The following is a 14885-nucleotide window of genomic DNA, read 5'->3' on the forward strand; positions in this document are numbered from 1 at the left end:
TCCTTGGCTGGGCTTCTATTTAGAAACACTCTCTCATTATACAGCTTAACCCAGTGACTGCTGGGAGAATTTTCAGCGGTGCCTCCTGACCTGTGGTGTGTGAGCAATTTCTTGGGCTCACAGCCCTATCCCACCCCATGTTTCTCCTCTCTGGAACTTTCCTCCAGCTTTCACAAGAGCCCTGGCTTTGCAGGTGGAAACAGGTGAGCGTCAAGGAGAAAACACAGTCAATGAAATTAGCTGTAAATCCTTCTCGTTAGAAGGTCGCAAGGGTTTTGTTCTCCCATCTCCCAGCCACAGCCCCTTTCTGACTGCACCCCGTGGGCTGAGTCTTCTGTTTAGGGGACCAGAACCATAATATTTACATTGATGTTCAAAGGAGGAGCCAGGCTCTTCATTCTGCGATCCACAGCCATGGAGGAAAGTTATCAGATGAAGACCAAACACGAACAGCTCTCTAATGACCTGTCAGTTGCTGTATCTGGAAGATCAAAAGTAAACACAGCACAAAAGGCAGAATGGACCCGGCGTGGCTTCAGATGCACCGGGCTCTTTCTTCTTCCCCCGCTGCCTTCATCAGCCAGGAACAAAGCAGTGCTAGGCGGTCATTTAGTCTCCTTCTCATTGCTATCTTTCTGGCGTTAGTTTTTCCTGCCAACACTCAGCGTTGTCTAAACTGGTGGGTGTATTTCTTCCCCCCCCCCGCCCCCCCGCTTCAAATCACCATCTGTTGCTGCTTGCACTGGGAGCATTTTTAAGAGACTTGCTTGAAATGAAAACAGTCGGAAAAGTCAGCTCTAACTGGTGGGATTGCATGTCACCTGGGGTGACACCAACGCCAGCCAGAGAAAATCAATCTTCCTTTGGCTTGTCCCCACTTGGCCACCTGGAAGCCAGCAGGCTGACGCCAAGGACTCCTGCCTGTTTTCTCCCCCTGCCTTAATCCTAGAAAGCGAAGGCTGTTTTTTTTTCCTGGATGACTCATTTCCAAGATTTGATGAAAATATGTTTCGGTTCAGCATACTTTTCAGCTCTGGCTGGATTCAACTGTGAGGCCTGATAGAAAATGTTTCCAGTTCCACAAGGGAACCACCGCCTGACATTCTTTTGTCTTGAGACCCACTTCCAGAGGTTATGGTTCGCAGCTGCTGGGTTTCCTCTTGGATGCGAAATGATGTGTGAGCCTGAGACCGTGTTTCCTGTCCTGCTGCCTTCCCCTCCCCCTCTTCTCCTTCATTTCCACAGTTTTCTAATTCGGAGCCGGTTTTGTCCTCTCCTCTTTGCAGACTTTGGTTTGAGCAACTGTGCGGGGATCCTGGGCCACTCAGACCCGTTCAGCACGCAGTGTGGCAGCCCCGCGTACGCCGCGCCCGAACTGCTGGCCAGGAAGAAATACGGCCCCAAAATCGATGTCTGGTCCATGTGAGTTATCGAGCTTCTAAGAGTGAATGTTCCCTCCTGCTGCCTGCATCCTCCCTGTCTTAGGAAATGACCTTTGAGTATTTGATGAGCATCAGTTATAGGCTCAGGGCTCTTTATCCAGGGGTTCTTTGGGGTCCCACTTTACACCTCTGCTCTTTCTGTATTTTCCTTTTTTTTTTTTTTTTTTGTCTTTTTGCCTTTTCTAGGGCTGCCCCCATGGCACATGGAGGTTCCCAGGCCAGGGGTCCAATCTGAGCTGTAGCCACCGGCCTACGCCACAGCTCACAGCAACGCAGGATCCTTAACCCACTGAGCAATGCCAGGGATCGAACCTGCAACCTCATGGTTCCTAGTCAGATTCGTTAACCACTGAGCCACGATGTGAACTCCTCTTTCTGTCTTTGCTCCACCAACTGCCTGAGAGGCCTTCGTTCCAGTTCCCTCAGGTGCTGGGGGAGAGAGAAACAGCCTATACTCCTCGAGATCAAGGCCTGGCTGCATGAGTCACTTGTGCCCTTTCCCTGTTTAAAATCTCCCAAAGCTGAGTTCCTGTTGTAGCTCAGTGGGTTAAGAATCCGAAGAGGATCCATGAGGATACGGGTTGGATCCCTGGCCTTGCTCAGTGGGTGAAGGATCCGGCGTTGCCATGAGCTGTGGTGTAGGTCACAGAAACGGCTCGGATCTGGCATTGCCGTGGCTGTGATGTAGGCCAGCAGGTGCAGCTCTGATTCAGCCCCTAGCCTGGGAACCTCCATACGCGACAGGTGCAGCCCTAAAAACCAAACCAAAACATAAAATCTCCCAAAGCTTTCCATCAGCGTCTGCATAAAACCCAACCTGGGTGCCTGGCCACACTCCTGGTGGGCCTGCCCACCTGCCTCCGCTTCTTCACCTACCACCCCCTCCTCTGCTCCGAGTTCTTCGGATCCACTGGCCTCCACTTGGTCTTCCGTACCTCTGGGCTTTGCAGCCCCTATTTCTTTCTTTTATTGAGGCGTGGTTGACGTACAACTAGAAAGATATATCATACTAGTTTCAGGTGTGCAACACAGTGATTCAACGTATGTATGTATGATTCAATACATTCAGCATATTCAATGTATATGTTCTAGGACCTGATCATCACAGTAAGTCAGTCTAGTCACCACCGGTCACCATCCTTGCCCACATTCCCAATGCTGTACGTCACCTGCCCATGACTTCTTTATAACTGGACGTCTGTATCTCTTAATCCCCTTCGCCTATTTTGCTCAACCCCCCCCCCCCACGTCCCTCCCTGCTGGTGAGCACTTGCTGTTGCTTTTGCCTGGCATGCCAGTTCCCGGCTCTTCAAATGGCCCGTCCATTCCCACATCCCGGGGTTAATCCAGTGTCCTCTCTGCAGAGTCCATCTCTTGTTCCAAGGAGATTTCAGTACCTGGCACGAAGCCCGGGCTGGAGGGGAAGGAAGGAGGGAGGGAGGGAAGGAGAAAAAGGAGAGGGAGGGGAGGAGAGAGGGAGAGACCGGAATTTCACCCAGGTGAACAGCAGCTGAAGGGTCAGGGGCTAAGGCTGGCACAGGAAGCAAACCCAGGGCGGGGAGCTGGGGAGGGGGTTTCGGGAAATTCTAGTTGGAGAAGATTGAGAGTTCCCAGAGATGAGAATATGAATCTGAGGGCATCAGAATCTCCGGAACTTTTCGAGAAAGGGCTAGCTCTGCTCGGCGTCTTCAGCCAGGGAGTGAAACAAGTTGGGGGCGGGGGAGGGGTGGATCAGCTCCTGTTGCTGGGTGCTTGGCGGTGACTGTCCCCTTTGCTCCTCAGGACAGTCTCTGAGGCCGTTTCTTACCCTCTTTTTCATGGACAGGAGGGAGGCTCGCTGGTTAGCGCCTCCCAGAGCCACACAGCCTGCGAGCTGTGCTTGGCACTCAAGGCTTTTCACGCCTCCGTCTGAGCTCCTGGTTCTTTCCACCTCTCACGAGGAGGTGTGAACCTTGCAGATGGGGAGAGAGTGGCCTGGCTGCTGACTGGCTGGGGCCACCAGGGAGGGGCGGCAGGAAGCAGAGGCAGCGGACACGTTCTCCTTGAGGTGCCCTGGGTGGTTTGACTGGCCCTGCGCTCTTTCTGTGCTGCGCCCAGATGCGCCTCAGAATCCTTCTCAACACAGCCCTGCCGGCGGCCAGCAGCGGTGGATCAGAGTCAGGGTGCAGGTGAGGTCCATTCTTGGTCTCATAAGCGGCTGGCACATAATCTGCCCTTAATAAATATTTATTTATTAAGAGATGGACATGAAAGTTTGAATCCGTAACCTGGAGAATGGGGCATCTGAAAGACCAGGGGCTTCCAAGGGCATCTCAGAACTGTGGCGACAGGGAACAGGGAGGGTGACATAATGATCAAAGGTAAAGAGAGGGCGGTAGGTTGGAGAGGAGGTGACAGGCTGCTCCTGAGGTCCTGCTCTCCAGGCGCCTGGACAATGTAGCGTCATCACCGGTTGTCATGGTGATGAGGCTCTGCCTGCGTAAGGGGGACCCTTTCCAGTCCAGGACTGACAAAGCAGGCATCTCTGCAAAGTCTAGGGATGCTGGTAGCAGGAAGGAGCCTGTGGACTGTCAGGAGAGCGCCTGGCCTTATAGCCAGCATGGGGCTCTCGTCCCTTTGTGCGAATGGTAGGATGGGAACAACGCATTTATCCGGTTTGGGGAAATACAGAGGGAAATGAAAAGCACAGCTGGAACAAAAGGCAGCAGTGAGGAGAGTCATTATTCAGCTCTGACTTTGTTCCTGCCCCTCCTTCTATGTCCCTTGACCTGGGGAAAGAATCCACTTTTAAGGACCACAGCCGCTCCTTTTTTTAGTCTCAGCCCCGTGATTAAGAGGAAGGGACTCAGCAAGTTCCCGTGGTGGTGCAGAGGAAACGAATCTGACTAGTACCCATGAGAACGTGGGTTCGATCCCTGGCCTTGTTCATTGGGTTAAGGATCTGGCGCTTCTGTGAGCTGTGGTGTAGGTCGAAGATGTGGCTTGGATCCCGAGCTGCTGTGGCTGTGGTGTAGGCTGGCAGCTGTAGCTTCGATTCGATTTCTGGCCAGGGGACTTCCATATGCTGTGGGTGTGGCCCTAAAAAGCAAAATAAATAAATAAATAAATAAACAAAGGGACTTGGGGAGTTCCTGTTGTTGCTCATCGGGTTAAGAAACGGACTAGTATCCATGAGGATGCAGCCTCGCAGATGCAGCTCGGATCTAGTGTTCATAGGCTGGCATCTCTTGCTCTGGTTTGATCCTGAGCCCAGGAACTTCCGTATGCCACAGGTGTAGCCCTAAACGGGGGGGGGGGAAAAAAAAAAGGGACTTTGTCCATTGTCACCTGCTGTGTCCCCTTCTATCCAGCTACTCTGTTCAGAAGTCCTGATGGCATTGGAGGAGGGGAGGTGGGGGGAAAGCTGCAGGAGTGAGAGAGTGAAGACAGGGTGCCTGGATGCTTGCCTCCATCTCAGCCTGGAGGCTCCCCTCCCTCTCACCCTGGATGCGCGCCTCCCCTCTCACCCTGGATGCTGGCCTCGGGGTGCTGGGGGCAGCTGGACACTTCTTTGCTAACTTCCACTTCATTGCATTTCCTTCCAAGAAGGTCATGGGCAGCTGAAGGTCACCTGAAAGCTCTAATCAAGCCTCATTCTTAATCATGCTGCTGTCGATTGATGTACGTAAAAGCCTTTGATGGGGGGGGGGCAATACCCAAGGACCCCGGCCTTCTGCCGATCGTAGCAAAGCCCTGGAGGCCCACGTGGAATGTCCAGGTAGACCAGCAACCCCAGCGTCTAAGTCCCTGTTTTGGTGCCCATGCTGGAGGGTTGAGATGGAGTAAATTCTTACTCTTGCTCAGCCGTGGAGGATCCCGTTTTATTCTTTCTTGGAAACGAGGTTTCCTAGGAGCCCTCTGTGTTCGCTGACTCTCTGGAATGTTCCCTAGGGGATGAGACCACATGACCCGCACCTAGGTCACAGGATGGTAGACACCAGGCCCTTTTTAGAAGCTGTGGATAAAGCTTTGAAAAAACACAAAAGGAAGCTATGTGAGCCACGTGTTGGCTGACTAGAGATTTGTTCACTCGGCAGATATTTGTGGGGCCAGGCACTGTGCCGAGTGCCGAGTACACAGTGGTGAGTCTCGCAGTCTTGGTCCTGTAATGACCTTCGTTAACCCTCATGTGCCTCCCGCTGAGTGACCAGCAGCGTTCCAAAGGCTTTGCGTGCTTTCGAGCATCTCATCTGCCTAACAACGCTTTGAGGGGGGTGCTCTGTTGTCCCACTTTACCGATAAAGACACTGAGGCACCAAGAGCCGTAAACACTTGCCCAGATAACACAGCTGGTGTGTGATAGAGCCAGGATGGACCGAGGTGGTTTGACACTGGAGTTGGCCTTTCATCATCACCTTCTACTGCTTCTTCGATGTTGTATTTACAGCGTTTACATTCTAGGTGGGCAGACAGATGATTTTTTTTTCTTTTTTTAGCTCCCTGTGACATATGGAAGTTCCCGGGCCAGGGATCAGATCTGAGCTGCAGTTGCGACCTCTGCTGCAATTGTGGCAATGCTGGGTCTGTAACCCACTGTGTGGGGTTGGGGTACGAACCTGCGTCCCAGTGCTCCAGAGATGTGACTGATCCCATTGCACCACAGTGGGTACTCCAACAATGTTTTAAGAAGCTACACACTCAATGCAGGAACAGCTGTGGAGGAAGTGGGTGGGATGTAAGGAACGAGGGTGGGGGTGGCCTCTTGAAAAGACCTCAAAGCAGAGTTCCCGTCGTAGCTCCTCGGAAATGAATCTAACTAGCACCCATGAGGATGCAGGTTCCATCCCTGGCCTCGCTCAGTGGGTTAAGGAACTGGCGTTGCCATGAGCTATAGTGTAGGTCACAGACGGGGCTCCCACGTTGCTATGGCTGTGGCATAGGCTGGTGGCTACAGCTCCAATTCGACCCCTAGGCTGGGACCCTCCATATGCTGTGAGTGTGGTCTTAAAAAAAGAAGGCCTCAAAGCCGAATCCGAAGGACGAGAAGAATCAGCTGTGGGAAGACGTCTGTGTGGGCAGGGCAAGGCGGGACAGGATGCGTGAAGGTTCTCTAGTGGGTGTAGGAAGGGGTTTGAATTTTGCCCTAAGGGTAGTGAGAGGCCTTTGGACAACTGGAAGCAGATGGGTAATAAACTGTTGTGGATTGACTTGTGTCCCACCACAAAAAGGTGCGTTGGAGTCCCAACCCCCAGGACCTTGGAATGTGACCTTACTTGGAGATCGGGTCTTTAACCCTGTATGGCTGTCTCCCCATCTAAAGGGGAAATTTGGACACAGAGAATCACAGGGAGAACAGCATGAGAAGAGGAAGGCAAGGGTTAGGATGATGCATCTACAAGCCAAGGAACCAGAGATGGCCAGCAACCTGCCAGAAGCTCGGGGAGCAGCAAGGAACAGATTCCCCCTCATTGCCCTCGAAAAAGATACTATGGCAACAACCTTCATCTTAGACTTGGACCCTCTGTGCCTGTGAGATAATAAATTTCTGTTGTCTAAGCTTTTCAATCTCAGGACAGGTCAAAGGTGAGTAGGCACTGCCCCCCTGCAGATCCCAAGAGCCATTCTCCTTCCCAGTGAGCAGGACCTATTTCCTTTACTGCATAAGAGCACTCATTGACAAATGGAATGGACTAACGGAAGTCGTGGCCACCCCCGCACCTCTTGCCCACCAGTGGAGTGTACGCCTCCTCCAGCTCCCCCAGCAGGGGTCATCGGATGGTCAGACCATAAAACCAAAGTCTCCATCATGGCTGTCCCCTCTAGGCAATACCTTATTGGCTGCCGGAAAACCAGAAACAAATGAAAACCACAAATATGTAGAATTTTGTTGACATGATGGTGGAAGAGTCCTCAAAGTAGGAAAGAACAAACTTTGGTGCAGAAGCACTTTTCAAGAGGCCTCTGGGTCACAGAGGCTCATGTCTCGGTGGGTAAAGCAAATCACATGGCCAAGCCCAGAGTCAAGACGAGAGATGGACTTCATCCCTTGTTGTGGGGAGTGGCAACAAGTTTGTGGCACTTTTTTTCGGTAATCGAACACACTTCTCTGCTGCTATGGACTGCATGGTGTCTCCCCACTGCGCTCCCTGCCCCCTCCCAAAATTCACATGTTTTAGCCCTAAGCCCCAGTGTGATGGTATTTGGAGGTGGGGCCTTTGGGCGGTCATGAGGATGGAGTCCTCACGAGAGAATTGGTGTCTTGTAAGAAGGGACTTCAGGGAGCTTGCTCGCATCCTGACATGTCGGGACACAGGGAGACGGTGGCTGTCCACAAGCCAGGAAAAGAGATCTCATCAGAACGAGAGCTGCCGGCACCCTGATCCGACTTCCGGTCTCCAGAACGGTGAGAAAATAAACTTCCGGTGGTTCATACCCGGCCTGGGTATTTTGTTACGGCAGCCCACCTTGATCAAGATACCTGCTCGTAGGTGACCTGGAAGGCTCACCTGAACACAGATAGAGCAAAGGGTCAGGAGGCACAGTGCAAAGAGCACGTGAGGCTGCTCAGCTGGGTTACATGCAAGAAGGAGGAGAGTTTCATCTGCTTGCGAGAGTGGAGGTGGAGTTTGCCAGGGTGGAGAAGAGGAGGGAACAGCCTGTGCAAAGGCGGAAAGGTGTGAAAAGCCTGATTCTTCTTGCTCTCCCTCTTGGAGAAAACACAACGGAGCCTTCTTCGAGAGATTAATTTTCCCCTGCATTGCGGTGTTGTATCTGAGATACTGGTTAGATTTCTTTTTGGTGCCCATGGCTTTGCTGGCAGAGGGCACCAAGAAGATTTAATTTTAAAGGCTGTTTAAAAAGAGAGTGAAAGTGGGACCAATTTTCTCCCTGGGTCTGACACTCTTATTGTAAAACATGCCTTTTTATTGCTCTGAAACAACAACAGAATGAAAAGTTTACTTCCAAAATCAAAAGCAAACTCCCTTCTCCAGAGGTGGTATTGTTTTTTTTTTGTTTGTTTTGTTTTTTGTTTTTTTGCTTTTTTTTTTTTTTGGACCTTGGCAGACAGATGGGGCCTTTCTGCAAGAGTTCTGAGGCTGACTTACGAAGAAACCTGGCTTATCATTCAAGGGAACCTTGGGAGAAAAGGCTCTTCCCCACAAATTGGGCCCCCAGGATCCTCCTCTTCTAGTGAATCAATGGAAATGGAAAATGCCATGTGCCGTCTTTTCAGTGGTTATTGTTTTCCTATTTGGACCATATATGAATATCCAGAAAATCATTCACTTCTTTCCTTGAATTCGTATACATGAAATACCTATCGCTCCATCTCCAGTGAATTTTGAAATTTCAGACACAAAAGTAAAATGGTCCTTCTGGTGCAGTGAACCTCTTTTATTGCTAATTGACTTTTCCTCGGAGTAGCATATATGCTAATTGCAAAGAAAAACTTTAAGGCAGATGTATTTTTAAATGAAACAAATCAGAATTAACTTAATTTTCAGGATATTACCATGCTCTTTCAGGGACTTCTGTGAATCTCTAAGGGGAGGAAGAATAGAAATGGAGCGTTCTATTCCCCAAAGAGTTTAAAATGCACCATTTTTTCACCAAAGCAGCTCTTGGTGGGGAAGCATTTGTGTGCAGACTTGGTGCTTGGTGGAGTGTCATGCACAACACACCCACAGCATCTTCTCAGGCCCACCAAGTCTGTTTTCACGTTGCGGGAATGACCTCTGTCCCAGTGCTGTCCCTTTGGGTAGACCAGTTGGCCGAGGGGCGCTGTCTTGTATCCAGTCTTCCTCTGTTCTGGAGGCAGAGTGGGAGAATTTGTTCCAGTCCTCAGACCCTGTTTTGTAAAAGTACCATCGGACACCTTCAGCTACTTCCAGGGGTCAAATATGGAAGGATATGATTGTCCATTCAGACCTCCTTGAAACCCAGGATGTCAGGAGAAGCAGGCAGAAAGAGAAACCCAGTGGCTCCTTTTGGCTAGTTTAGGGCTTTTGACTTTTTAAAAATTATTTATTTATTTACTTATTTATTTATCTGTCTTTTTAGAGCCGCACCCGAGGCACATGGAGGTTCCCAGGCTAGGGGTCCAATCAGAGCTGTAGCCGCTGGCATATCCCAGAGGCACAGCAACGCTGGATCCAAGCCACTTCTGGCGACCTACACCACAGTTCATAGCAGCACCGGATCCTTAACCCGCTGAGCAAGGCGGGGGATCGAACCTGCCACCTCGTGGTTCCTAGTCAGATTCGTTTCCGCTGTGCCACGACGGGACCTCCTAGGGCTTTTGACTTTTAAAAGAGAAGCTTTCTTTAGCTTCTGAGATTTTTTTCAGTTATAAAATCCAAGGCTTTTTGTTTGTTTGTTTGTTTTTGTTTTTGTAGCTAGCATGTGCATTTAAAATAGAAGGGGAGAAGGAAGAAAGGAAAACGGAAAAAAAAAATCCATAAGAAAATGATTTCTTGCTGAACACAGACCATTTTAATGCAGCAGGCTCCTGAAGTTTGAGATTTTCCAAACGGGTGGATGAGTTCCCACGCTATTTTTAAGACCTTAAATCGGAAGTTGTACTGGAAGTTGATACTGAAAGATGGAAGACTGTTGCTTTTAGGAGGGGAGTTATTTTCAGGTTTGCCAAGGCAGTTTCTTGAAGAGTCGCACAGAAGCCGGTTGTGTCAACTCAAGGTTCCCTCAGCTGCACTCTGGTGTAAGATGGGCTGCCCCCCGGCTCTGCGAGAACCCGTATTCACATCTTCCCCTGACACCAGTTGCTTTGTCCCTTGTGTCTTGTTAAAGTTGCTGGCTGACTTCTCCAGGGAGCTGTGACTTTATGTCTTTCCTTTCAGAGAAGTCTGGTGGTACCCCAGCTTTTCCTCCAGGGAATGTTTCTGTGTGTTGGACTGAATCTCAGGACCACCATTGGGCTCCTGATTTAATCCCGAAGATTCCACATTTAACATGTCCCCGGGTCCCTTCCTGGCTTCTTCCAGCTGCCCTTTGGGGCGCTTTTCAGAGTGTTGTGCTTGGCCAGTCTCTCTGGATTTGCTTCCATCCATCAGTGACTCACCCTTATCTCTTTCTGCTCAGAAAACCTTGAATTATATTTGCTTGTTGCCCTCCTTCATCCCAGGGTCTCATTACTTTCTTCCTTTAAAACTATATCTGTGGTTGGAATTCCTGTTGTGGCTCATTAGTAACGAACCCAGCTAGGATCCATGAGGATGCGGGTTCGATCCCTTGTCTCACTCAGTGGGTTAAGGATCTGGCATTGCTGTGAGCTGTGGTGCAGGTCAAAAATGTGGCTCAGATGTGGCATTGCTGTGGCTGTGATACAGGACAGCAGGTGCAACTCTAATTGGACCCCTAGCCTGGGAACTTCCATATGACGTGGGTGCTGCCCTAAAAAGACAAAAAACAAAAACAAAAACAAAACCCAAACCAAAAAACTGTGGTTCTTGGGGGCCCCATGTCTGGAAAAGTGAGAAAGCCCCTGGGCAATGTTTCAAAAGACACATCAGGAAATTCTGAACATGGTTTGAAACTCCTCCTCCTCCTAATTCTATGGGATTATGGAGGTTTATAAACCGCATTCCACATTTTCCCCTTGGTATTCTCACATACTTCTGAAATGTCAAAGGGACTAGATTTATCTTTATCTAGATATTAAATGTGTATGAAAATTAAGCTGCTCAGTCTGGCTTCCATTATACTCATTTTTCATTTTTATTTATGTATTTATTTGGCTTCGCTGAGGCATACGGAAGTTCCCGGGCCAGGGATTGAACGTGTGCCTCAGCAGTGGCTTGAGCTACAGCAAGGTGCACCCTGGATCCTTAACCACTAGACCACCAGGGAACTTCTGGTTTCCAGTTAAAAATTTCCTATTTCATGTACGGTTTTTTTAATGTATTTTTTTTTCTTTTCCTAGCTGCACCTGCGGCACGTGGGAGTTTCCAAGGCTAGGGGTTGAATTGGCGCTGCAGCTGCCGGCCACAGCCACAGCAACGTGGGATCTGACTATCATCTGTGACCTATGCTGCAGCTTGTGGCAATGCTGGATCCTTAACCCCCTGAGTGAGGCTAGGGAGTGAACCTGCATCCTCAGGTTCTTAACCCCCTGAGCCACAATGGGATCTCCTGTGTCTGACTCTCAATACAGATCTCCATTATTATTTGGCAATAGAGTCCAAATATACTATAGATTTTATCTTTTTTTTTTTTTTTTTTGTCTTTTTGCCTTTTCTTGAGCCGCTCCCGTGGCATATGGAGGTTCCCAGGCTAGGGGTCGAATCGGAGCCTTAGCCGCCAGCCTATGCCAGAGCCACAACAACGCGGGATCCGAACCGCATCTGCAACCTACACCACAGCTTATGACAGTGCCAGATCCTTAACCCACTGAGCAAGGCCAAGGATTGAACCCGCAACCTCATGGTTCCTAGTCGGATTCCTTAACCACTCAGCCATGACGGGAACTCTCCTTATCTGTTGTTTTTTAAAGTTTTGTGATGAAACTATAGGCCACATTTATTAGGCCCTGAATTTATGCCAGGCACAGCATTCAGCACTTTCTGTGGCTTAGTTCATTTGACCCTCATGTAATCTGAGAGGTAGGTACTATTATTATCCATATTTTATAGATGAGAGACCCTGGATGAGAGAGCTGGGTCTCAGGCACTGAATTTATGCTGGAAGAAACTTCATATAGTTTTAGAGTGGGTCCTCTGGTCTCGTATTATATCCACCAAACGCCTTTCATTGGATCCTGGCCCCATTACCATAGCTTCCTTCCTCCTGTAGCTTGCTGCATTATTTTAGGCATCCTGCCTGTCACAGGACGCTCTGTGTCCTTGAAGATAAAGGGACATAGAGAAGGTCACAGGGCATTATTCCTCAGACATCAGGATCATCCAGTCTTCTTCTAAAGAAAGAGTTCTTGGTAACCCCTCGTGTTGACGTGTTCCATTTATTTATTTATTTATTTGGGGGTGAAGGAGAAAAAAAAATAGCTTTATTGCTTTGCCAGGTAAAGGAGGGTCACAGCAGGCTTATGCCTTAAAGACTGTGCCCCCCGCTTAGGAGAGACTGGGAGGTGGTTTTATAGTTTGGGGAGTGAAAAATAGGGCTGCAGAAGAGAATCAGGGTGGAGGCAGGCTTGCATTGTTTTCAAAGCTGGTGTTCAGTGGTCTGATGATCTTTCCAGAATAAAGAAGCCTTCCTTAACATCTTCCATTCATTGGGAGGTTTCCTTCCGGTGTCTGGACTCGCTCAGGTTCAGGTTCTTCATGCCTCCACGCAGAAGGAATTCAGCGAGAGACAAAGTGATAGGCAAGAAACAGATTTATTAAGATAGGATGCTTGGGAGAGATGCAAGTGGGCAGGCAAGGAGGCAACTGCTGTTACTTTTATTTAAATTTTACTTAACTGTGCATGAATGTAAAGTTAAGCTCCTTTTATTTAGGGCCCTGCACAAATGAAAAACCAAAACTAGTTTACAAGTTAGGTCTAACCAAGCCAGAAAGAACCCCCAAATATTCAAATTAGCCACATTAAAGGCCTTAGCCTCCTGTTTGTGGAAGCTGAACTGTTGTACACGGTCTGGGTGTGGTTCTCACTGCTGGGCACCAGCTCTTTGAGCCACTCAGGCCAATGATCATTTAATTTGCTCCTCATTTGTCACTCTTCTGGTGGCTTTTGATCTTAAACATGCTTTTGAACTCTCCGGGGCCCCGCCCCCCAGAGTTTCTGATTCTGTAGGTCTGGGGTGGGGCCCGAGAGTTTGCATTTCTTTTTCTGTTTCTTTTTTGCCTTTTAGGGCTCCACGTGCAGCATATGGAAGTTCCAAGGCTAAGGGTCTCATGGGAGCTACCGCTGCTGGCCTACATCACAGCCACAGTAACCTGGGATCCAAGCCGCGTCTGTGACCTACACCACAGCTTATGGCAGTGCTGGATCCTTAACCCATTGAGCGAGGCCAGGGAACAAACCCGAGTCCTCATGGATACTAGTCAGGTTCTTTACCACTGAGCCACGATCGGGAAGAGTTTGCATTTCTAACAAGTTCCCAGAGATGCTGCTGCTGCTGGTCTGAGGACCACACTTCGGGAACCACCGCACTCTTTTAAACATTTTTTTAAATTAAAGTTTAGTTGATATTCAATATCCTGTCAATTTCTGCTGTACAGCAAGTGACCCAGCCATACATATATATATGCGTGTGTGTGTGTGTATACATTCTTTTTCTCACATTATTTTCCATCACATTCTATTACATGTCATTGGATATAGTTCTCTGTGCTGTACAGCAGGACCTCATTGCTTATTTATTCCTTTTTTTTTTTTTTTTTGTCATTTCTAGGGCCACTCCCGTGGCATATGGAGGTTCCCAGGCTAGGGGTCTAATCGGAGCTGTAGCTGCCAGCCTACACCACAGTCACAGTAACTCGGGATCCGAGCCACGTCTGCAACCTACACCACCGCTCACAGCAACGCCGGATCCTTAACCCACTGAGCAAGGCCAGGGATCGAACCTGAAACCTCATGGTTCCTAGTCGGATTCGTTAACCACTGAGCCACGACCAGAACTCCACTTATCCATTCTAAATGTGCAATAGTTTGCAGCTACTAACCCCAAACTCCCAGTCCATCCCACCCCCTGCCCCTCCTCTTTGGCAACCACAAGTTTGTTCTCTATGTCTGGGAGTCTCTTTCTGTTTTGTAGACAGGTTCATTTGTGTCCTATTTTAGATTTCACCTAGAAGCAATATCCTATGATGTTTGTCGTTCTCTGTCTGACTTACTTCACTTAGTATGAGAGTCTCTGGTTCCATCCATGTTGCTGCAGAGGGCATTATTTTGTTCTTTTTTACGGCTGAGTAGTATTCCATTTTGCATATGTACCACATCTTCTTAATCCACTCATCTGTCAATGGACGTTTAGGTTGTTTCCGTGTCTTGGCTCTTGTGACACTTTCCTTCCCATAGATATAAACACAGAAACATCACTGACAAATTAAGTCCGCCTCAGCTCCTTTGTCTCATCAGCCTGTGATAAACAAGGTGCCATAGTGTGGCAAAAGGTATGTGCTGCTAAACACAAGTGCAAAAGCAAAATGCAAAAATGAAGTCAGGTGTGCATAGTGGAGGGTGACTGGGTTACATGGCAGTTATATGGCATATGGCATATATGTTATATGGCATATGGCAGTTATATGGCATATGGAGGTTCCCAGGCTAGGGGTCCAGTAGGAGCTATAGCTGCCATCCTACACCACAGCCGCAGCAATGCCATATCTGAGCCGTATCCGCATCACAGCAACGCCGGATCCTTAACCCACTGAGTGAGGCCAGGGATCGAGCCCGCAACCTCATGGTTCCTAGTTGGATTCGTTTCTGCTGCGCCACGGTGGGAACGCCCCTTCTTTTTTTTTATAATGATTTTTATTTTTTTCCCTT

General features: G+C 49.0%; 1 protein-coding gene across 2 annotated transcripts in view; it reads left to right on the forward strand.

Annotated features, from left to right (window-relative positions):
* The window catches only part of HUNK (hormonally up-regulated Neu-associated kinase), a 136783-nt gene that overhangs the window by 74406 nt on the left and 47492 nt on the right, over positions 1 to 14885 (forward strand). The window contains exons 1-2 of one of the 2 annotated variants that reach the window (XM_084991939.1): positions 745 to 1178; positions 1287 to 1422. In XM_084991939.1, coding sequence (XP_084848065.1) covers positions 1067 to 1178; positions 1287 to 1422 — 248 coding nt within the window. In that variant the 5' untranslated portion in view covers positions 745 to 1066. Of the gene's footprint in view, positions 1 to 744; positions 1179 to 1286; positions 1423 to 14885 lie in introns of those variants that run through there. The other variant, XM_021070911.2, reaches the window with a different exon arrangement.

Source organism: Sus scrofa, chromosome 13, assembly GCF_054392235.1.
Source record: "Sus scrofa isolate SSC_HxYL_T2T_F1_AM1 chromosome 13, Sscrofa_HxYL_maternal_Yorkshire_Landrace_v2.0, whole genome shotgun sequence".
Taxonomy (NCBI): domain Eukaryota; kingdom Metazoa; phylum Chordata; class Mammalia; order Artiodactyla; family Suidae; genus Sus; species Sus scrofa.